We start from the raw sequence: 24,957 nt of genomic DNA, 5'->3' as shown, positions 1-24,957 counted from the left end.
TGTTTGCTATTCTCTCTCTCGCTGCGTGACCTAAAGGGTTTCAGGAATAAGTGATGTAGAGTGTGTGTTGCAGCTGCTACAGTCATCACTGGTGTAAGTGACATTTACCTACTGTGTGGAGTTGCTAAAAGGGGATAAATAATCATGAAATGATATTCTGGACCAGATGATACAAGCTCCTTGAACTACATCATACCCACAAAGACCAGTGATCTATCTGTTTTAGAGCCGTGCTAATGCTCAGATTAAACCTTTAACTGATTTCTGCAGATCTATGGGAGAATATGAGCTTTTTTATCCTGCCTTGGAGATTTTGTAATTTTAGTTCATGCTGGGTATTTTCCTTGTTTTTTCTGTATTTCTGTCTTGGTGCTTTTTTTTTTATTCGCTACCGCAAATCTGTCTCTCATGGAGAGCTTAAGTAATTCTCCTTTATTCTAAATGACAATGAATCCTTGGGTATTGCAAAGTGCTTTTGTGCTTCGGTGCACACAACTGTAAAACTCAGCGGCATGTGGGAAGAGCTTGAGCGTACAGGCAGGCAGTGGTATACTTAACCATCTTGCATGTACTGTTTCTACTTATCAGAGCAAGAGGATACTTTAAACTGCTGAAATCCAAAGGAGACAGAACAGTGGGAAATTTCCATTAAGTTACCAAAAAATAGCTTTCTCTTTAACTCTTTAAACTCTTTATGGTCTAGGTTCTTTTTTTTTTTTTTTTTTTTTTTTTACTACTGCTATATTTTTACATGCATTGGGTTAGTGGATTGCAATGGACTAAGGAATGCTTTTACTTGGTGGGACTTATAGTCAATGTGACTGTTACACCATAAGACACTTACGATGGATTCTACGACCTCAGAAGACTCCGAGCAGAAATACACTTCTTCCAAATTAAAAAAGAAGGAATCGAATGATAAAATGGTTCAGCGTTTGCAGGGGATGTAAGTATCATACGCTCCACAGTTATTTATCTTAAGTGATCTGTTTAGCATCATCACTACAGTGCATTAGAGACTGAGTACTCACTGCTGTACTTGAAGTGTTGCTGAATTACTATATGGGCTTATTAACTGAAGCTGTAGCAAAAAAAAGCACTGTGGTTTTCTTAAACTCTTTTCTGAAATAAAATGAGAGCTGTAAAAGTGCCCTTTGTTAAAGTAATGTTTTGTATAGCTTTAGCATTTACAGTTAAGTGAAAGGATGTCAGGCTTTTGCTCATTGCTTTTTTCATGACTAATGGGTTGGGCTAGACCAGCGTTTTGTAGGTTAAGTGAGAATTCTATTTTATAGCACATTGTTTTAAACAACTCAAAACTACCAAACACTGTACTACTAATCTATGTTCTTATAAACTAAAATGGGATATTGGGTGAATTACACACTAGAGTATTGGTATTGTTATCTAAAGTCTTGAAGCATTTTCTGGCAGATCTTTTCTACATGATCTTTTCATAACCAGGATACTAATTCATTATTGTGAGAAGTGACATCATAACTGCGGTGTCTATGTGGTCCACAGGAGTTGTCCAAGCTCTCAGGAAGTAGGGTGAAAAAGCATCTGAGTGCCCTAAGTATTGTTTTTTTATCTAACCATACACTACAATGCCGAGAAAATCATAAGTGGAAGGGGTAGCATTAAAGAATTGATGCACCTTTATACACTATATTACCCAAAGTATTGTGACGCCTGCCTTTACACGCACATGAACTTTAATGGCATCCCAGTCTTAGTCCGTAGGGTTCAATATTGGGTTGGCCCACCCTTTGCAGCTATAACAGCTTCAACTCTTCTGGGAAGGGTGTCCACAAGGTTTAGGAGTGTGTCTATGGGAATGTTTGACCATTCTTCCAGAAGAATATTTGTGAGGTCAGGCACTGATGTGGACGAGAAGGCCTTGGGCACAGTCTCCACTCTAATTCAACCCAAAGGTGTTCTATCGGGTTGAGGTCAGGCAGGCCAGTCAAGTTCTTCCACCCAAACTCGCTCATCCATGTCTTTATGGACCTTCCAGTGAAGGGAACGCTCAAGGCATCAGCATACCAAGACATTTTTGACAATTTCATGCTCCCAACTTTGTGGGAGCAGTTTGGGGATGTCCCCTTCCTGCTCCAACATGACTGTGCTCCAGTGCACAAAGCAAGGTCCATTAAGGCATGGATGAGCGGGATTGGGGTGGAGGACCCTGACTGGTCTGCACAGAGTACTGACCTCAACCTGATAGAGCTCCTTTGGGATGAATTAGAGCAGAGACTGTGAGTAAGGTCTTCTTGTCCAACATCAGTGCCTGACCTCACAAATGCACTTCTGGAAGAATGGTCAAACATTCCCATAAACACACTCCTAAACCTTGTGGACAGCCTTCCTAGGAAAATTGAAAATACTGAACCCTACGGACTAAGAATGGGATGCCATTAAAGTTCATGTGCGTAAAGGAAGGCGCACCAATACGTTTGGTAATATAGTATATTATGAGCTGAATTACTTAGTAAAAATGTAAATAGAAAATGCCACCAACACACAGAACTCAACTTTCTTTTGTCTAGTTTAAGCATGGCTGTGCATTGTTTTTTCTCTTTTAAAAAAAAATAAACATATTCTTTGCTCATGCACGGCACCAGAAGTGGAATCCCTGTGTAAACCCCTAGATGCTACAGTTGTGCTGGGCTGAAGGCCCTCTCCCAAAATCCATGTTACAGTGCTAGGTTCCTTACCCAGATAGTGAGAAATTGAGCTGCAAATTTGAAAATGACTTGCTAAGCTATTGATAGACTTGCCAGGCTTCACACGTTTGTTGCACAATTGCGGAAAGTCCGCATTGCATGACTCCAGATAAACTTTCTTTGCAAACATTTTGCAAGTCTGCTGCAAGTTCTGGTTAAGTTATGTTGTGCAATGGTCATCTCACCACAGGGGTCACTGTGACTTGCAGAGCTCTTGCTGTAGACTCAGCACTGCAACTTTGCTCTTGTTAAAGACTTGCCACACAAATTTGCTATAAATTGGAAAAGTGTTAACTGGAACTTGTGCCTCAAGTGCTCTGCAAGTGTACAAGTGAAAATGTGAAGCAAGTTAAAAAGACTTATGCCGCGTACATACGAGTGGAATGTCCGTCAGAAAAAGTCAGACGGAAGCTTTTCATCGTATATTCTGATCGTGTGTATGCCTCATCTGACTTTTTTTTTCAAAATGATGTTGTTCCTATGGACCAAAAACAATGCATGCTCTGAAGCAAGTACGAGACGGAAGCTATTGGCTACTGGCTATTGAACTTCCTTTTTATAGTCCCATCGCACGTGTTGTACGTCATTGTTTTCTTGATGATCAGACTTTGGTGTGAAAGCACTGGTTTACTTTAAGTTTACTGCATCCCTTTTATACATTGCTGTCCCTGTTTTTAATTTGAAACACACTTAAAGAAGATGCTGTTCTCCGAGGTCCATTTGGCCCCTCCCTTTGCAGAGATTTTCCTTATTGTAGGACAACAAACAACCTCAGCAGAGTGAGGTGATTGTCACTGTGGTTGATTAACTCTGCTGTTAACTCTTTACACACATAAAATGTAGCCACCACCATGTGTTTAATGGTAACGCACATTATTCTTTTTAAAAGTGATATTTGTATCAGTCGCTGCCATGCTCTGACAGGAATGTAACAGAATTTACAATACAGTAGTTCCTTACTGAAGCAAAGCTCTTGTGGTTAGAGCATTCAGAGATTCAGCTTAACAATTTTAAAATATTGTTTTAATGAAAAGTAGAGAAAGAAAATACTTGTATTTCTACTTTAGCAGTCACATTAGAGAAAACCCCACTATTCTGAAAAATTTTAAATAGGGGAAACACAATTTGCCCCCCCAAAAATGCAGAATAAAACTAAAAAAAAAAAAAAAAACAGACAGGTAGTATTTGTATGACAGAAGTGACCCTGTTTTTACAACCGGGACCTGTAAGAGGCTTGGCTTTGGAGATCCTGGATAAGATGTTTCTGCATTCCTATCTAGTTGATCTTCTTTGTGTCGATGATCTGGATTTTTTTTTTGTTTTTGTTATCAGCTAGAAAACTTTGGTGGCACTGTGAGCAATATGACTTTCCCATTCTCTGCATTCAGACCTTATTATCTTTACGGTCCGGTCTTGCATGTATACAAAATTTTAAATAATGCTGAGAGTGGCAGTTTTTAAAAACACTACAGTAAATTTGGATGATTGTATGCAAGATCAAGAAAGGATTAGATGCCTCCACAGATGGTTTTGAAAACCCTTAGGGTTCATTTAACACTTGTTGTTTAGGGGCGGTTTCCACAATTGGATCGGATATTATCCATGCAAAAGGTGCTGTCATGGTTATGCAGTGATCTTCCTGTGTTTGCTTACCTTCCCTCATGTCTTCAGACTAAGAAGCCACCTTCTTCCACCTGGTGGTTTTTATAACCTCTCCTCTAAGCATGGCTCCACCCCAGGCCCTATCAGGGAGTCCTATATAAACCTGTGCACTGCAGGGCTCAGGGCTGATCAACCTTTGTGTATTAGCTTCCTGTTTCCTGTTGTGTGCTCTGCTTCTGATTTCCGTTACCGACCTTGGCGTGTTCTGACCATCCCTGCTTGCCTGTGACCCTGACCTTTTGGCATGTACCCGACCATTCTGTTCTGCTTGTGACCCCGACCTTGGCTTTGTCCCTCACCATCCCTATCCTTCTGTTGCCTACTGTGGGTGTGAGCTGGGGGACCCTGGGGGTCGCGACCTGGAGCCAGTTGCAGCCAAGTCCATCCTCACCACTGGAGGCTTCTGGTGAACACCAGCTGGCTCTTAGACTCCGCGCCCCGGGGAATCTTACGCTCTTACCCCAGTGGGATCTGTCCCCCGTCTGCAGCAGTCAGACGTAGGGTCCACTACCTTGCGGTGCACTCCGGATCCCTACGGGGTGCACCTGTCACCTCGCCCCTAGGTGACCTGACAGGTGCCTTGTATGTCAGCATAACACTTGTGGGCACAGAACTACAAAAGATCGACTGTAATTGGTCGAACCTATACTATCAAACAATTTTGTACCTGCTCCACAACAAATGTGGTTTATCTGCTGACTTGCCTGTGTGGCAAGCAGTATGTGGGCCGTACTATAAGATCCTTTACTACGAGGGTGGCTGAACACATCAATCTGATAAAACAAGGTAGTATTAAACACACGGTTCCACGTCATTACTGACAGTGTCATGCTCGGGATCCCTCTGGGACCCAATTTCTTGTCATAGACAAATATACTGCACCCTGGAGGGGAGGAGCCAATACCAGAGGTGTTTCCAGACTTGAAACCTTCTGGATTTATGAACTACAAATGCACCACCCTCACGGGATGAATGTAGAATGGGATATTAACTCTTTTATATATAGATTGTAGGAGCAATTATTTATAGATTCTAGGAATGATTTTTCATATTGGGATTTTATCCATTCAGTTTTTAGTATTTTACTTTATTTAAATTTTTTCCATTTAGATACTATTCTAGTCTTTAAATTGATCCACCTCATATTGCGCTTTGAAGGTGGGCTACGAAGTCCATGAATGTATATACAAGATTAACAATAGTAATATGTGCTATATAGTGGGGTTGACATGCATTGATAGTGTACTAATCCATATTAGTACATGTTTATAGGATTAAAACATATGCAGAAATGATTTTTGTAATTTTTGCAATTTCTGTAATTTTTATTATAAAAATTATTACTTTATTATGTTATTTTTAAATGTATAATTTTATTTAATATTAAATCTATGATAAGAACATATATTAAATTGTATATGATGACCTCATTCGTTATGTAGCCGATAATGAAAAATTTGTTTTTTGATTGCCAACGAGACATTTAGTTATTTACTACTATTAATTACAATTTAATTAGCGTACATGCAGAATGTTTGTGTTTCTGCTTGTTGCGGACCATTAGAAGAACTATGCATGCTTTCTCAGCCGAGCTACCTAACATCAAGCCTATGTTGATTGATGTGGCTCGGCCTTTAGGATGTTAAAAGATGCATAGCCACGACTCTTTTATATAACAATGAGGCTTCATTGAGAATCCATGGGATGTTGTCATGGTCAAGCCTATTTGTTATTGAGTGATAAGGTTGGTTGATACTACACCATAAGTACACTGAGTCAGGTGCGCTTTTTGCACAGTGCGCCAGAAGATGTGATAGCCAAGCCTCCCTTTCATAAAGCGGTGCGGCCGCTATATATCATACCAGAAATGGCAAAGCCAGGCCTGTCTTTCGCCGATAGCGAGGCTTGGACATCTAGACCAGAAGTGACGTCTGGCGGAAGTGTTCCAGCACCATGAACGGATTGGGGTCACTATCTTTTTATAAGCGATGCTGCTGGGGGGTCCACACCCCAGATGACGACTCCACAGTCGAAACGTGTTGGGAGGACCTCCTTGCAGACATCGCTTGCACTTGTTTATATGCTGATTGATACTCCTGAAATGTGAGTGTTCTATATATTTTTTAAATTAAAATTTCTTTTGTGTGACGGTATCACGCTATGTTAGCTTTTTATTTACATGGTTTTACATACAATACTACTATTTCGCCTTCCATTTGATGCTTCTAGAAAATTAGCCATTTCTTGCCAATTGGTGTTCTGACGGTCTGCAGTTTGAGTTGTGCCTATACCCGAGTCTTATATCCAAGCCTGTTTGACTTGGGGGGCATACGCCCAGCTAAGTTCAAGTGCTCTGGTAAGCCTCCTCCAGTCTCACAGTGGCGGTGGTGTCGCTTTCACTTTTGAAGAGTTCACATAAATTGAGCACTGGAATTTTCTATTTTTGGGACTGCAGTGGCACTTGCACTTTAAAAAGTAGTTATGGACTATTCTTTATAATATTTTTCACTGAATATTGCTTTTTAATCACTTTTTTGGGTTCATATACTATATATGAGTCAAACCCAGCTTTTTATATATTGATATATGTATGTTTTTACACATATTTATATTTTAGTACTACATAATAGCGCTACACAAATTTTTGCTTTTTTTAACACTTGTTGTTTAGGGGCGGTAAAAAATGCAGGGGAGTTATATTTTTGCCCCCACCCCAATGGTACCCCCTTCAGCTGCAAAGGCAGTGGAAGGGGGTGTACACATGCCACAGCTGGAATACTTTGTGGCCTCAGCATAAATTAAACCCCCTGTTGCAGCACTGTGGAGTGGGCTTTTAGGGTTTAAAACAGGCAATGAAGAGGCAACATAACCGTTCCTCCCCTCCTGTCAACAGCTTTATGAAAAGCTATCCACTGTGATGTGTAAATGAGCCCTTAAATAATCAAGGTGAACATTTAAATGGTTGCATGGAAACTGTCTTTTGTAATGTATTTTATGGCATCTATTATGCAGAGCTGCTTCGTAGTTGAAATGTGAAGTTGGCAATAGAAGAATTACAGAAGGGTGGATGTGGAGGGTGTGCTGTTTAGATGAAGTTACAGTAGATGTTTGTTTTAGCATGGCTACTGTTTGCTAAAAGTATAAGCTTTCATTCATATGGGCCTCCTATGTTTGTGTTATTTATTAAACACAGGAGAAATTGATCTGGGACATGTAAATAAATGTTATACTTTCCAGATCCATTCTCCTGCATTTGAGGCTGGGTTCACACTGGAACACGCAGCGGCTCGCAGTAGGGGTCCGTTACATCTCCATTCACAGCTTCAGGTCTGATTTCAGCCCGAATTTTGGGAAACAAAAGATGCACGGGGCTCCTGTGCAATTCACACTGGAGCCACTGCGGTGATGTGTGAACTGGCTCCATAGTGGATGCATAGTGGTCACAATCTCCTGCTATGCGAATTTGCATAAGTGTGAACCCAGCCTTAAAGTAGAATTCCAGGCTTAACCTAACTAATCTTCAAAGTGCTCAATCTCCCCTCCAAACACCTATGCTGATTAACCCGTGTAAGTATGTATGTTAAGTAAGTATGTACCTATTTTCAGCCCACTCTGGTCTGGTTACGTGATCCCCTATGTCAGCCAGTGGCAGCTGCAGGGGAAAGGAGAGTGTTTGACAATGCCTAGGAATCTGTGACATCCCTATAGGCTCCCATGGTTCATCCATTGTTGGTGCTGACACGGGGGGGGGGGGGTAAATCACACTATAGGATCCATAGAGTTATACATATACATATTATTAGTTCACTTTTAAATAATAAAGTCGTATTTAAAAAAATATAAAAAACATGTCATACTCTATACAATGATTTTGCACAGAGCAGCCATGATCCTACTTCTCTCAGGTCTTTCGCTGGTGATCCTGGCTACTACCCCCCCGCCTGAGTGCCCCCATAGAAAGCAAGTTTCTATGTGGGGAATCATGTGGGCTCACTCTTGGGATTAAAAAACACTCATATACTCAGAGGGGCAGGGGGCTATACCCGCCATAGGAAAATAGCGTCCATAGAAGCAAACCAAAAGTGTCTGATAAGGTGGCATTTGACACCGGAAAAGATACATAGAATATACCCTACTAAATCTCCACAGTGTTGGAGGGAATGTAAGCTACTTTTATCAACATTTCATATATGGAGGGAATGCCCATAGATAAAAGAATACTGGCGATATATATATGATCATATAGAGATAATAACAGGAGATAGGATCCCACATTGTCCTTGGGCTTGTCTATTTCATGGTACAAATAAAACAAAGAACCAATATAAAAAAACTTTGGTACCATACCTGCTTAATGCAGCAAAAGCCCTTATCCCCAAAAAATGGCTAAACATTAAAAAACCAAGTATCAGAGAGTGGAAACAGAGAGTAGAGTACATTAAGGGTATGGAATATCTGAGTAATATGGAGAAAGATGGAAAATTATAGGGCAACCTGGGAAAAATGGAGAATGTTTAAAACATCGGAAGCTTATTTTCAGTCAATGATAGAAATAGTTTAAAGTGGATTTAAATGTGGTCAACAGATTAAAAGGAGTGGTGGGGGGGGACAATGGGAAATAATTTTTGTATGAATAATAAAAATTAAGAATGATAAGATGAAATGCACTGATTTTTGTATGTAACAAAATTTTATAATAAAAGATTAAATAAAAAAAAAAAATGCTCATATAGAGCATTTTTTGTACAAAGTCTAGACGAGTTTAGAAGAGTTTTACGTTTTTTCTGCCAGAAAGCTCCAATCAGAAACACAAACCAGAAGGGTTTTTTTTTCCTGTCTCTAAACGTTGAGCTAAAAAAATGGCTGTAAATGTCCTAATGTGCATGGATAAGGCCCCATACACACTGTTATATTTTCTGCAGATTTTTATCTTCAGATTTACCATAACCATATAATATGAGGTCAAACCTTAAGGCCTCATAAACACAATATGAAAATCAGAAGGGAAAATTCATAAGACAAGCTGTCTGCGGGTTTTCAGATTGTTAGTATGGTGCTTTTGACAGACGATTTTACTTTTTCATTAGACAAAAGCTGAATGTGCAGGCTATAAAATTTTTGTCAGATGAGAATTCAGCATCTGATCTTCGGATGGTCAGTACAGAAATCTTCACACAAAAGTTGAAAGTACAAACACACATGCTCAGAATCAAGGAACGAGCTGGAAGAGTTTGGTTTTGTAAACTACCGTTCGTAATCTAGAATTAAAATTCGTGACACGCCAGCTGATGAAATGTCAAAATGCAGCACACATTCTCATCTTATTTAATGAGATAATAATGAAGCTGCTTTGCTGGTGATACTGATGTAGTTATGCCAAACATATTTTAAAAGGTATTTGTTTTGTACGATCTGAAAATCGCGAATCAATGCTCACCAAAATTCTACTAACTTCTACTAACACAAAATCGGCATAAGGGGCCCAAAGGGTGGCACGTTTGTGTTTGTCAAACGACAATTTGAGGATAGTTAGTATGCTAGACAAAATCCTGCAAACACGCTTTTGATAAAAAATCAGACACTCGGTCGTCTAACAATCAAACCACGTGTACAAGGCCTAATGCCGCATACACACGACCGGACTTTTCGACGGACTAGGTCCGACGGAACGAATCCGCCAGACAATTTGATCGTGTGTGGGCTTCATCGGACCTTTGCTGTCTAAAAATCAATGGACTTTAGATTTAAAACATGTTTCAAATCTTTCCGATGGACTCGAGTCTGGTGGAAAAATCTGTTCGTCTGTATGCTAGTCCGACGGACGAAAACCGATGCTAGGGCAGCTATTGGCTACTGGCTATGAACTTCCTAGTCCAGTTGTACGTCATCACGTTAGAATCCGTCAGACTTTGGTGTGCTTGTCCGTTCAGTCAGAAAGTCAGTCGGAACTCCGCCGAAAGTCCGTCGGGAAGACTATTGGACCTAGTTCGTCGAAAAGTCCGGTCGTGTGTACATGGCATAAGAGTTTAATCAACATTTTTAAGTGAGACCTTCCACCATTTATCTGACTGCCTTATCATCTTTACCAAATCTCTTTTGTCCTACACAGTGCACAAAACTATACTACTAGTACAAAAAGTGTTTTATACAATATTAAACATTTAAAGACCGGAAGACCGAGCCATATTTCCCCCTTATAGAAATGGCCTTATAGAACAGGCCATTGTGTGCGATACGGCACTGCGTTGCTTTACCTGACATTGTGCAGTCTTGCGACATTGTGAAAATGTTATTTTTTTCTCACAAATAGAACTTTATTTTGGTGGTATTTGATCACCTTTGTGGTTTTATTTTTTGCGCTATAAACAAAAAAAGACAATTTTGAAAAAAAAAAAAAAAAAAAAAAAAATATATATATATACAGTATATATATATATATATATATATATATATATATATATATATATATTTTTTTTTTTTTTTACTTTTTGCTATAATAAATATCCCAAAAAAAAAAAAAAAAAAAAAAAACTAATTTCTTCATCAGTGTAGGCCAATATGTATTCTTCTATATATTTTTGGTTAAAAAAATCGCAATAAGCGTTTATTGATTGGTTTTTGCAAACGTTATAGCATCTACAAAATAAGGAATAACATTATTTATTTATTTATTTTTCTACAAGTAATGGCAGTGATCAGCGATTTTTAGCGGGACTGTGACATTGCAGTGGACAGATCAGACACATTTGACACTTTTTTGGGGCCATTGACATTTATTAAACGATCAGTGCTATAAAAATGCACTGATTAATGTATAAATGACACTGGCAGGGAAGGAGTTAATACTAGGGGGTGATCAAGGGGTTAACTGTGTTCCCTGGGAGATGTTTCTAACTGTGAGGGCAGTGTACTGACTGAAGGAGGAGAGATATCGCTGTTCCTGATCACTGGGAACAGACAGTCATTCTCTGGGAAAAAGGAAACTAGAAGTGGCGCTATCCCCTATTATCTCAAAATGAGAAATGTGATTTCCACTCGTCTCTCTACAATATACAGTGCCTTAAAAAAATATTCATAACCCTTGACATTTTCCATATTTTTTCAGGTTACAACCAAAAATATAAATGTATTTTATTGGGATTGTATGTGATAGACCAATACAAAGTGGCACATAACTGTGAAGTGGAAAGAAAATGATAAATGGTTTTCAAAATTTGTTACAAACAAATATCTGAAAAGTGTGGTGTGCATTTGTATTCAGCCCCCTTTACTCTGATACCCTTAACTAAAATCTAGTGGAACCAACTGCCTTCAGAAGTCACCTAATTCATAAATAGAGTCTATAGAGTCCTATATATACATTGGCCTATAGAGTCCTATATAAATCCGTAGCGCAGCTTCACTTCTCTTTTTTCTGTTCAAGACAGTCATTCTCTACTCCCCTGACAGAACGGTGATCTGTCTGTTTACATTGATAGATCCCCGTTCTGCCACTGTGTGGAGCGATTGCGGGTGGTCAGCAGACATCATGGGGCCGGCCATGCACATCAGCTCCCCCTGCCGTGCAGCAGGCACGGGCACGCATGCCTACTATAGCTGTTTAAAGGGCCGACATACAGCTACAGCGATTTGCGGGAATGAGCTGACCTGCCGCAGTATAATGACGGCAGCTGGTCGGCAAGTGGTTAATACGATGCTTGCATATCCCTTTTTATACATTCCAATATTTAATTTACCTTTACAGCTCATACTTGGCATTGAGCACCGTTGCCTAATTTACTGACAAGTAATTTCTTCAGCTTTTCACAACTCTTTTTTATTTTACATGAAAAGCTACTATCATGGATTAGACACACATATTAAATACCCTTATATTTCTCAAGACTTAATTTGGTACGCCAACTGCCTATTTTGGCATTTTGTTGAGATCTTGTTGTGTTTATATAATTCTATAAAATCTTGTGTCATAGCAGACACTGCCGCATCACTTTGTATTTAGTTCACAAAGAAATTCATAAAAATGTTGCAGATAAACAAGAGCAGTACAGATCTTTATAGTATACCACAGCTAACTTTAGTATAGAAATAACACTATTATTATTATTTTTATTACCGTATACAGTATTTATTTAGTGCCAACAGTTTGCGCAGTGCTTTACAACATAAAGGCAGACTCTACAGTTAAATCCATCCCCCCAAAATCCATACCAGGCCCTTCAGGTCTGGGGGTCTGCAGGCAGGGGGCTTATTGGAATATGGAAACCACCTTTAACAGGAGGGCCTCCAGTTCCTGGCCCCCCCTATGCGAATGGGTATGGGGTATTGTACCCCTACCTATTTGCCCAAAAAGTGTCAAAAAAGTAAAAAGGACAGCTTTTGACAATCCCTTTATTAAAAAAAAAAGTGTCCCGTGATGTCCATCCTCCTTCAATCACGGTGCCCAAAAAAATAATAATCTCCCCCTCGATGGGAGACGTCCCGCCGACTGCTGTCTTTTCATGGAGACAGCAGTTATATAGCCAAGGCGGGCCCTCTGGTGATGTAACCGGGTAACCCGCCCCTTCTGACACCCTTGCCTATATAACAGATGTCAAAGCGCAAACAAGGCAATTGGCGGGACACCTCCCATGGAGGCAGAGTTTTTCAAAGGGCCTGGTATGGACTGGGGGGGGAACCCACGCTCTTGTTTTATTTTTTTTCTCCTTTTTTTAACAATCAAAGGTACTTTATTGTTGTCATATCGGGTAAACACAGCATACAGACTGACACAATACAAAACTGAATACACTGGTCATAGGCAGTAAAACAGAGAAAAAGGGTATTTCCAGTAGTTTATATATCTTACTTAATGTGTTGAAATTAAAAATAAATACAGAACTTTAGGTAGAGGTCCATGGGGCCCATACCTTGCCATACTTCCACTGACATCCCCTATTCATATATATAATTCTGTACATAGGCAGGGCAGCATCAATCAGTGCTTCCCAGGAGGAGAGGGATATGGGAGATGGTGGAGATGGTGAGATCCATTTTAGGAGAATCTCCTTCTTTGCATAAAATAGGAGGTAGGAGATCAGTAGTTTTAGATGATGTGATAGCTGTGCGTCATCGTGAGCCCCCAACAATGCTAATTCCTGTACCACCGGAAGGGACAGTTGTAACCTAGTATTGATTTCAACAAACACAGCTGACCAGTAGGATGATATAACTGGGCAATCCCAAAATGTATGGATAAAAGTTCCCGTCTGTGTTTTACAACTAGGATAATTGGGATGGTGGTGTAGTCTCTGCAGGTAGCAGATCCTGTGGAGGAATTTTACCTGGATACGCTTATCCCTAGAAGAGATGACCAATCTAGGGCCCTGATCCAGACAGTCCCAATCCTCCTCCTTCTCTTGTGACTTTATGTCCCCATGCCACACCTCCCATAACCTGTCCATCTTAAGGGAGCCAGTACCCAGAAGTGCAGTGTATAAAGTGGATAGAGGCTTGTCTAGGTCACCGGGGAGAGCAGTTCTTCAGTAGGATCAGCCTGGAGGATAGGCGCCAGAGGAAATTGTGCCCTAGAGGCATGCCACAGCTGCAAGTATCTAAACTGCATCCACCGGGGTAGCTTAAATTTGAGAAAAAGGTCAGAAATTGATAGCAAGCACCCTGAGGCATAACATCACCCAGAATGGTGATGCCATGTTTGGTCCACACTTGAGGGCCTGGCAGGGTGGGAAAGTGCAGTAAACTAGGGTTCCCCCACAGTGGGTGGGCCAGTGACCACTGATTAGGATGTAGAAACCTTCGCTGAGCAGCCATCCACACCCTCCATGTAGCCTGAGTTGGACGTGCGTGAGCCTCTGTAGACAAAATTACGCAGATCAGCCAGGGAGCCCAACCAACTCGCCTCCAGACAGGTAGCAGCATTGGATTTGGAACCGACAAACCACCAATGGACTGGCACTAGCATTTCAGCCCAGTAATAGATCTTAAAATTGGGCAAGGCTAACCCCCGAGATGGGCTGGGAGCCATAGGGTAGAGCATGCCAATCGAGGAGCCATGTCATGCCACAGAAAGGACCCCACACATTTTTCAATATCGTTAAATAGGGAAACAGGGATCCAAGTTGGACAGTTTCTGAAAAAAAATTTCAACTTGGGCCACTCTTACATAAAGGCCAGATTTGTGGAGTGCAAGACTAATAGTTGTCCTGTGGACAGATTCTGTGGATCTCTGCAGCTCCTCCAGAGTTACCATGGGCATCCTGGCTGCTTCTCTAATTAATGCTCTTCTTGCCTGGCCTGTCAGTTTAGGTGGACAGCCATGTCTTGGTAGGTTTGCAGTTGTGCCTTACTCTTTCCATTTTCGGATGATGCATTGAACAGTGCTCAGTGAGATGTTCAAAGCTTGGGATATTTTTTTATAACCTAACCCTGCTTTTAACTTCTCCACAACTTTATCCCTGGCCTGTCTGGTGTGTTCCTAGGCCTTCATAATGCTGTTTGTTCAATAAGGTTCCAACCTCTGAGGGCTTCACAGAACAGCTGTATTTATACTGAGATTAAATTACACACAGGCGGACTCTATTTACCAATTAGGTGACTTCTGAAGGCAATTGGTTCCACTAGATTTTAGTTAAGGGTATTAGAGTAAAGGGGGCTGAATACAAATGCACACTACACTTTTCAGATATTTATTTGTAAAAAAATGCGAAAGCCATTTATCATTTTCCTTCCACTTCACAATTATGTGCCACTTTGTGTTGGTCTATTACATAAAATTCCAATACAATTTACGATTTCGTTTGTAACATGACAAAATGTGGAAAATTTCAAGGGGTATGAATTCTTTTTCAAGGCACTGTATATAGCGCAGTATATAAGTATGTTATGTTAGTTTATTTGTATTCCATGTGAAATAAATCATTTAACAACTTAAGGTGTTTGTGGAGTAACTGTAAAGTCTCTATGAAAATGTTAAATTAATTTCATAGATCATTAGATAGCAGTGGTGCACAAGTGAATAGTAAACAGGCTAATAAGGGAAAATTAGGGCACGACACAGCTATCTGACAACTTGAATTGTTAGAGGATAGAAGAATTTAAGAGTGACGGTAGAAAAAAGACCAAGTGGTCGATCGAATGTGCCCCATTTTGTTTGTTAACTTTTTTGCCTGAGTATAGATCTGTTTGTCTCAAGCACGTTTGAATCCACTTACTGTTGACTGACTCTCAGTAAAATAATACTTTCTAAGATTTGTTTTAAACTTTCCTCCTGTTAGTTTGAGGTCATGTCCCCATGTTCTTGATCTTGCTTAATATTGAAAATACTGCCCTCCTGAACCTTATTCAACCACTGGATGTATTTAACCACTTCAATACCAGGCACTTTCGCCCCTTTCTGCCCAAGCCAATTTTCAGCTTTCAGTGCTGTCACTTTTTAAATGACAATTGCGCGGCCATGCTACACTGTACCCAAACTAAATTTTCATCATTTTGTTACCACAAATAGAGATTTCTTTTGGTGGTATTTGATCACCTCTGTAATTTTTATTTTTTGCTAAACGAATAAAAAAAGACCGAAAATTTTGAAAAAAACATAAGTTTTTCTTTGTTTCTGTTATAAAATTTTGTAAATAAGTAAGCTTTCTCCTTCATTGATGGGCACTAATAAGGTACACCGATAGGCACTGATAAGGTGGCACCAATGAGATGGCACTGATGATGGGCACTGATAGGTGGCACTGATATGCAGTACTGATGGACATTGATAGGTGGCACTAATGGGCACTCATAGGTGGCACTAGTGGGCACTGATAGACAACACTGATAGGCACTGAAAGGCTGCACTGAAGGGTACTTATGGGTGGTACTGACAGGCGGCACTGCTGAGCACTGATGGGCACTGATAGGCAGCACTGATGAGCAATGATGGGTGCTGATGGCTGCCACTGATAGATTGCACTCATAGGCATGACTGGCACTTGCACTGGCAGGCATTGTTAGTGGGAACTGATTGGCATCTGCCCTGGCACTGATTGGCATACTCCCTGGGCACTAATTGGCATATCCCTGGTGGTCTAGGGTGGCATACCTGGTGGGCGTCCTTTATTGCCATCCCTGGTGATCCTGGCGGCATTCCCTGGTGGTCTAGTGTGGGCATCCGTATTACAGTCTTTACAGTATTTACAGAGATTGGTGTAGCAATGTGTTGGCAGTTATCCTGCTGGACGTTATATGATGACCAGTCAGGATAACAGAACCACAGCCTGGCTGTCATTCTGCTATAGGCCGGGTGGGAAGTGGTTAAAGTTTTCATTCATGCCCCCTCTGGCCTTTCCCTTCTTTCATGTACATATTAAGTTCCTGAAGTCTATCCTGATATGTTTTATGCCTCAGACTTTCACCATTCTGTTGCCTGTCTCTGGACTCAGTCTATCTTATCAATATGTGTAAGTAAGGTATCCAGAACTGGAAATTATTTTTTTTTAAATGAAGTATAACTAAAGATCCATATAGGGGAATCAGAACCTCCTTCCTCCTGCTGGTTATCCCTCCAGTGATGCATCATATAATTCTATTCAACTTTCCTACTGCCTGGTCACACTGTGCTCATTTTGCAATCTTTCCATTCCCAGGTTTCTTTCCATTTCATTTCAAAGCCCTTAAAGTGATTGTAAAGTATAAACTTTTTTTCTATAACAAACATGTTAGTTATAAAGTTTATAAGTTATAAACTGTGGGTTGGATCCCAAGATGCACTGCTTGCATCCATAGACACAGACAGCGTGGCTTGACCCCAACCCCGCTCACTTGTCACAGGATTTGACTCACAGCAGCAGGAGCCAATGGCTCCCACTGCCTCAGCAAAGCAAGTGAGAGCAGGCAGCACACTACTGGGCCGAATAAGGGTTCAGGTGAGTATAAAGTGGGGTGAGGGGACAATACAAGTACTGGAACATTTTTTACCTTAATGCAAGGAATGCATTAAGGCAAAAAATGTTTAAGCTTTAGAACTACTTTGCTATTTGAATGGATTGCAAAACACATTAACAAATTCCATTACAATATGTATGATTTTGCAGAACTAAAATGACAAATTTGGACAAATTTGTTTATTAAAAAAACCCTCTATCTTGCTCTGTTGAATTGTGTTGTTAGTACAGTCAAAATGTCAATTCGACTCTACTAACCATTAGAAAAAATCATTTTTAAGCTAATTTCTGCTTGTGTAAAATTCTATTAGTCTATGGCCATCTTAAGTTTCTTGGCTCTAGATTATTAAAGGGGGCTTTTAGCTCATATTATGTTTTTATCAAACAATGCAAAAGTACAATTTAAAGACCCATTTATAATGTTATCAGTAACTTTAACCCTGGTTCCATTTTAGGCTACACCATCCATTTTTACCCAATATACTGTAACCTCCTCTATTTGGCAACATGATATTTTCTAAATATATTAAAACCACAGCAAATCGTAGATAATTGTTTTTTGAGGTCCAGACCAGTAGCAGCAATTTTTATTATACTTTGCAGCTCTCTGCATTCTTAGCAAGCAGGAAGAGATTCTCTAAACAAATATAATCCATATTGTGTTGGGTTTCAATCAAAATCCAAAGTGTGTTGGATTTACTAACCACCTCCATGAGTTTGGGTAAGCTGATTGAATGAAGTGAACAAGTGAAAACCTGAATCTTGGATAATTAGGCACCTTTAGCTTCTACCTTTTAAGAAGCACAAAGGAGGCCTGAATACATCTCTAAATTAAAAATGTACAGTGCCTTGCAAAAGTATTCGGCCCCCTTGAACTTTTCAACCCTTTGCCACATTTCAGGCTTCAAACATAAAGATATAAAATTTAAATTTTTTGTGAAGAATCACCAACAAGTGGGACACAATTGTGAAGTGGAACGAAATCTATTGGATAATTGAAACTTTTTTAGCAAATAAAAAACTGAAAAGTGGTGCATGCAAAATTATTTGGCCCCTTTACTTTCAGTGCAGCAAACTCACTCCAGAAGTTCAGCGAGGATCTCTGAATGATCCAATGTTGTCCTAAATGACTGATGGTGATAAATAGAATCCACCTGTCTGTAATAAAGTCTCTGTATAAATGCACCTGCTCTGTGATAGTCTCAGGGTTCTGTTGAAAGTGCAGAGAGCATCATGAAGACCAAGGAACACACCAGGAAGGTCCGTAATACTGTTGTGGAGAAGTTTAAAGCCGGATTTGGATACAAAAAGATTTCCCAAGCTTTAAACATCCCAAGGAGCACTGTGCAAGCGATCATTTTGAAATGGAAGGAGTATCAGACCACTGCAAATCTACCAAGACCTGGCCGTCCCTCTAAACTTTCAGCTCAGACAAGGAGAAGACTGATCAGAGATGCAGCCAAGAGGCCCATGATCACTCTGGATGAACTGCAGAGAACTACAGCTGAGGTGGGAGAGTCTGTCCATAGGACAACAATCAGTCGTACACTGCACAAATCTGGCCTTTATGGAAGAGTGGCAAGAAGAAAGCCATTTCTCAAAGATATCCATAAAAAGTCTTGTCTAAAGTTTGCCACAAGCCACCTGGGAGACACACCAAACATGTGGAAGAAGGTGCTCTGGTCAGATGAAACCAAAATCGAACTTTTTGCCCACAATGCAAAACGATATGTTTGGCGTAAAAGCAACACAGCTCATCACCCTCAACACACCATCCCCACTGTCAAACATGGTGGTGGCAGCATCATGGTTTGGGCCTGCTTTTCTTCAGCAGGGACAGGGAAGATGGTTAAAATTGAGGGGAAGTTGGATGCAGCCAAATACAGGACCATTCTGGATGAAAACCTGTTGGAGTCTGCAAAAGACCTGAAACTGGGACGGAGATTTATCTTCCAACAAGACAGTGATCCCAAACATACAGCAAAATCTACAAAGGAATGGTTCGCAAATAAACGTATCCAGGTGTTAGAATGGCCAAGTCAAAGTCCAGACCTGAATCCAATCGAGAATCTGTGGAAAGAGCTGAAAACTGCTCTTCACAAATGCTCTCCATCCAACCTCACTGAGCTCGAGCTGTTTTGCAAGGAAGAATGGGCAAGAATTTCAGTCTCTCGATGTGCAAAACTGATAGAGACATACCCCAAGCGACTTGCAGCTGTAATCGCAGCAAAAGGTGGCTCTACAAAGTATTAACGCAAGGGGGCCGAATAATTTTGCACGCCCGACTTTTCATTTTTTTATTAGTTAAAAAAGTTTCAAAAATCCAATAGATTTCGTTCCACTTCACAATTGTGTCCCACTTGTTGGTGATTCTTCACAAAAAATTTAAATTTTATATCTTTATGTTTAAAGCCTGAAATGTGGCAAAAGGTTGAAAAGTTCAAGGGGGCCGAATACTTTCGCAAGGCACTGTATGTTAATGAAATGTTGGGCAGCCAAGTCGTGACACCACTTACAAGAAGAACATTATTTATTACAGGTATTTATATAGTGCTGACAATTTATGCATTGTATATATTGTGCATTCACATAAGTCCCTCCCCTTAAGGAGCTTACAATCAAAGGTACCTCACATTCATACATACACATACTAGGACTGATTTAGACAGGAGCCAATTGACCTACCAGCATGTCTTAAGAGTGTGGGAGGAAGCACAGGCACAGAGAGAACATGCAAACTCCATGCAGGTAGTGCCATGGTTGGGGTTCAAACCGATGACCCCAGTGCTGCCAGGTGGAAGTACTGCCCCACAGTGAGCATTTGGTGAATGCTCTGCAGTTGCAGCTGTAAAAAAGTTCCTAAATAGGAAGTCTACTTGTCAGAAAATATCTCTGCAGCGCCCACATTAGATGTATGATTCAGCATATGAGAAGTCGTAATGCCCAGATAATCAATGGACATATTTAAGAAAGATATCACATTCATACTGTATCCATGGCAATGAATTTTCTGGAAAATGTATCCTTAGTGAATTGAAACAAATTAACTTTTAATTTTTATTTAATAGTTTAGCTACTCAATCCAGCCAAATCATTACCATAGTTACAGATATATAGTATATATTTCTTTCACAGACTCTTTTCTTTTACAGAATTTGGGCCAGTAACCAGAACCATGTATGAAGTTTCTGGAGGTACAATCTGATCAGGGCTGGCCCAAGACAGTGTGCTACCTGGGTTCATGCTCAAAATGCCGCCTGGGTTCATTGGACCCACTGGGACCCATGGTAGGGCTGGTGTCAAGCACTATTTCATTTATTTTGCATATATTTAATATTTATATTTAATATAGTTAAAACAGATAAAAAGCTCAACTTACTGTATGTCTGACCAGAATGCTTTAGTTTACTCTAAACTGCTCATATTATATCAATATATAGCTTCTACACTTTCAAAATGTAAAAAAAAGGGAACATGTAGCAAACCTGCAGTTTAAAGCTGTATTCTCTAAATAAATCTGTGGTGTAGTCGATAGCACTTTCACCTAGCAGCAAGAAGAGTTGCTGGTTCAAATCCCAACCACGACACTACCTGCCTGGATTTTGCATGTTCTCCCTGTGCCTGTGTGGGTTTCCTCCCACACTCCAAAAGACATGCTGATAGGTTAATTACTGTATTTATCAGCGTATAACACGCACTTTTTTCCCCTTAAAATCAGGGGAAAAACGCGGGTGCGCCTTATAAGTCGATCCCCCGCCATTTTGGAGCCTCTGGCGGCTTTTAGCCGCCTTCGGCACTTCCCGGTGGCTTTCGGCCACCTTCGGTGCTTCCCGGCGGCTATCGCCCGCCTTCGGTCCTTCTTGGCGTCTGAAAACCGCTGAGAACGGCCGAGAAATGGCCGAAAGCCGCCGAGAACGGCCGAGAAATGGCCGAAAGCTGTCAGGAAGGGCCGAAGGCGGCTGAAAGCCGACGGGAAGGGCCGAAGGCGGCCGAAAGCCAATGAGAACAGCTGAAGGCGGCTGAGAACTACCGAGTGCCGCCAAGATACACAGGACATCTCAGAGGCGCCATTTTTAAAAATAAAAGCTCAAAATAAAACAGACAAGGCTGAAAATGACACAGACAAGGGGACAAGGCTGCATTGATCGACAAGGCTACAATGGTGGACAAGGCTGCAATAGTGGACAAGGCTGCATTAATGGACAAGACTGTAATAGTGGACAAGGCTGCATTGATGGACAAGGCTGCAATAGTGGACAAGGCTGCATGACAAAGCTGCATATGACACTGACAAGGCTGCATTGATGGACAAGGCTGCAATAGTGAACAAGGCTGCATGACAAAGCTGCATATGACACTGACAAGGCTGCATTGTTGGACAAGGCTGCAAATGACACTGACAAGGCTTCAGATGGACACTGATAAGGCTGCATTGATGGGCATTTAAATGTAAGTGTTTTTTCCTTAAACTTCCCTCCTAAACGTTTTTTTCCTTAAAATTCCCTCCTAAACTTGGGGTGCGTGTTATGACGATAAATATGGTAGATCTTGTCCAAATTGTCCCTAGAATGTGAGTTAGAGTGTAAGCTCCTTGAGGGTAGGGTCTGATGTGAATGCACAATGTATATGTGAAGCCCTGCATAAATTGACAGTGCTATACCATATATAAATAAATCTATAAAGGACACATGGAATGTATAGCAAGCACAATTAAGGTACCTACTTTAACATTCTCTATATACTTCTGCCATCACAAAACCACCAAACCCTATCTATGGTTTCTCTGCTTTCATAGGGTTTGGCACACCCCCAACCTAATATTGATTGGGTCTTGTGACTTGCCTCTTAGGTACCGAGTGCTGCATTGTGGGAGGAGGAGTGACACATGACAGGTGGTTGGTAAAGGAATTTTAGGCCTCATGCACACGGGACGTTTTTTGAAGTTTTTACAGCAGCTGTTTTTAGCTGTAGATTTTTTTTTTTCCACAGTCACTAAACTCTCCATGTTATCCTATGTGTCCATGCACACATAGGCTGTTAGCAGCAGTTTTGGGCAGTGGCGTTTTTTGAGCAGTAAAAAAACTCCAAAGCTAGTGAGTTCCGAGAGACATTTTTCAGCTGTAAAAGCGCTCTAATGCTGATAAACATCGACAAACGCTCAAAAATGTTGATAAACACTCAAAAACGATGCTCATCATTGTTTTTTAATGTTTTTGATCCATTCTTCCAAAAAAAAAAAACACTAACATGGAAAAACACTAAAAAACGCTAATAAATGCTAGAAAACGCTAGTTGAAAAAAGTTGAAAAACTCACTGGAAAGCTAGTGACGTTTTTATAACGTTATTTTAACATCCAGTGTGCATGAGGCATTAAGGAGAGCATTTTTTTTATTGTTAGGGTTTAGGATTACTATTAGGGCCAGTGTTACAGTGGGGTGAGGGTTATTGCTAGGGTTAGCAGCATGGTGGGGTTAGGATTACATTTTTCAAATGCAGAAATTAAATGAAATAATTAGGTTTAAACATGTATTTCTAGCCTTACTTTTCCTGGCTTCTTTTTTCATTTTTGGCTGGCAAAGTTTAAAAAAAATACTTGATGATTCCATGTCAGGGCTGGGCTCAGCCCTTCCTTCTCAAAGATGGCCGCTCAGCTGTCGGCTAATTACCAGCTCCTATCTCTCCACAGTGACTCACCTGTTGATGATATCCTGCTCGTCAGTCTTGCCTACTTAAGCCGTCCAGTCCAGATGATCTCTGCCTTTGCCTTGGTCACACCTCTAGAGATGCTCTCCTGGTTTCCTGTTAAAGTCTTGCTTGGCTGACATTTCTTCTGGCTCCAGATCCTGCTTGCTGTTCTACTACGTTCATCTCTGTGACTGCGATCGTGACGTCACCCACGTCCTTACACGCTGATCCTTGTGGAACACTTCATTTCAGATTTGTCTGTTATCCTTAACACTGGGGCACAGTGTGGTTTATGTGAGTGCACTTTTTTATTTTTAAATAAATATTGTTTTAAACAATCAGAGAGCACTAGATATTGTTGCTTTTATCACATGTATCACATCTGGAGGAGAATGATGATGTTAGAGATACGGCAAGCTCTACAGATGATACCAGCATTTGGGTCCGCTAACTTATTCCCTGAAAGGGATCATTGTATTTGACCTGTCTGATTTACTCAGGGGTCCCTCTCCTGCGGTGAGCGGCCATTACTATCGGTGGTGGAGGGTGTCATTCAAGTCACCATACCTGATGTATAGATCACCTGTCTCACTGGATACTTCTGTGCTTCTTTGCTGATTTCATCGTTTTCTTCTTCCAGTTGAAAGAGAATGGACTGTTTTTTGTGTTTTATTTTAGTTTAAGTTTTAGTTTAATTACCTGCGCTGTACAGCTTTTTTATGATGAACTATTTTGGGATTTGGTAATTTGACTCTCAGTATGTCAGCTGCAGTTTGTGTTAAGGGTTTGGTATTTAGCGCTGGTTGACTTTCGTTGTTCCTATCCTCTCCTGTACCTGCTTTCTGCTGCATTCTGTCAAAGCTTTCCATGGATTTAGATCAGTGGTAGTGTTGACAGACATATGCAGTTCAGTTTACAAAAGGAACAACTGAATGCCATGCTAAATCACTGCAAGCCTGTAGTTTCCTAGTTGGCCTATTTCAGGGGTCAAGTCCTGGGGAAAAAAGTGTGGGAACTCCCACCCAAGATCCACTCGCCCACCAAAAAAAAATGATACGCTTCAAAAGTGGTATTTTTCATTAAATTTTCGTATTGTGTGTATGAAGCTTCACTGTTAGTACATAAATAAAACAATCATCAATAAACATGAATACGGTAATTCTCTGAATAATCAGCATTCATTCAGTTGTGCTTCCATGCAAATGTGAACATCATGTTCTGATCTTTATTGGGGAATGCTATTTTGTATATAGAGTGTTTATGTGGTGAATTTATACTTTTCATTGAACAGAGTTTGGATAACACAGGGTTAAACAGGTCATACATGAACTGCACATTATCTGGACAGAATGCTTAGGGAGATAGTGATGTGTTCCTGCTTAGGAGATGTATGCTATCTTGGGGGGCTGAAAACTCTGCAGGGCTCCAACACACACTCGCTGCTATTCCAACCCTTCACATATTTTCCACATAAACTTCCCTCCTGGCATTAAACTTTGCCAGGTATTGTGCTCAGCTTACCACCCCAAACTGATGTTCCTCCCACAGCTCACCTCTCTCCCTGCATGTCCTGTGAGCAGAATAGCTGTGCTCCTCCTCTGGGTTCTCTCATCATATGGCACTGAAGATAGAGGAGGGGGGCATTCAGCGGGACACCCAGAGCAAGTATGCAGGAGACTGGGGGGGGGGGGGGGGGTGAGGAGACAGAAAATCAGGAGGGGCTGGCGGGGAGGAGCACATCACAAGAGGTCTGACTAAATACAATCTCTTAGCAGCAGGGACCTGATCTACCCGTCAACTAGCTGTGATTGACAGGTAGATCAAAGCGGAAGTTGTCATGGGGCCCCCTACTGGCAATGCCTGAATGGTCAGGTGTGCAGCTCTTACTATTGCGAGCTGTGTCAGCGGCTGCTGGTGTAGCACCTGCCACACATACTTCAAAGTCATGCAGGACACGGCT

General features: G+C 40.8%; 1 protein-coding gene across 1 annotated transcript in view; it reads left to right on the top strand.

The window, feature by feature from the left end:
• Window positions 1–207: 207 nt before the first annotated feature.
• The window catches only part of PDE1A (phosphodiesterase 1A), a 420,545-nt gene continuing 395,795 nt past the window's right edge, over window positions 208–24,957 (top strand). Inside the window, exon 1 of the mRNA XM_077448128.1 lies at window positions 208–946. Coding sequence (XP_077304254.1) covers window positions 846–946 — 101 coding nt within the window. The 5' untranslated portion in view covers window positions 208–845. The remainder of the gene's footprint in view (window positions 947–24,957) is intronic.

This window comes from Lithobates pipiens, unplaced genomic scaffold (assembly GCF_037356315.1).
Source record: "Lithobates pipiens isolate NorthernLeopardFrog02 unplaced genomic scaffold, aLitPip1_a1.2 Scaffold_22, whole genome shotgun sequence".
Taxonomy (NCBI): Eukaryota; Metazoa; Chordata; class Amphibia; order Anura; family Ranidae; genus Lithobates; species Lithobates pipiens.
The sequence above is the reverse complement of the archived record's forward strand: the minus strand, read 5'-3'. Positions and strand labels throughout refer to the sequence as shown.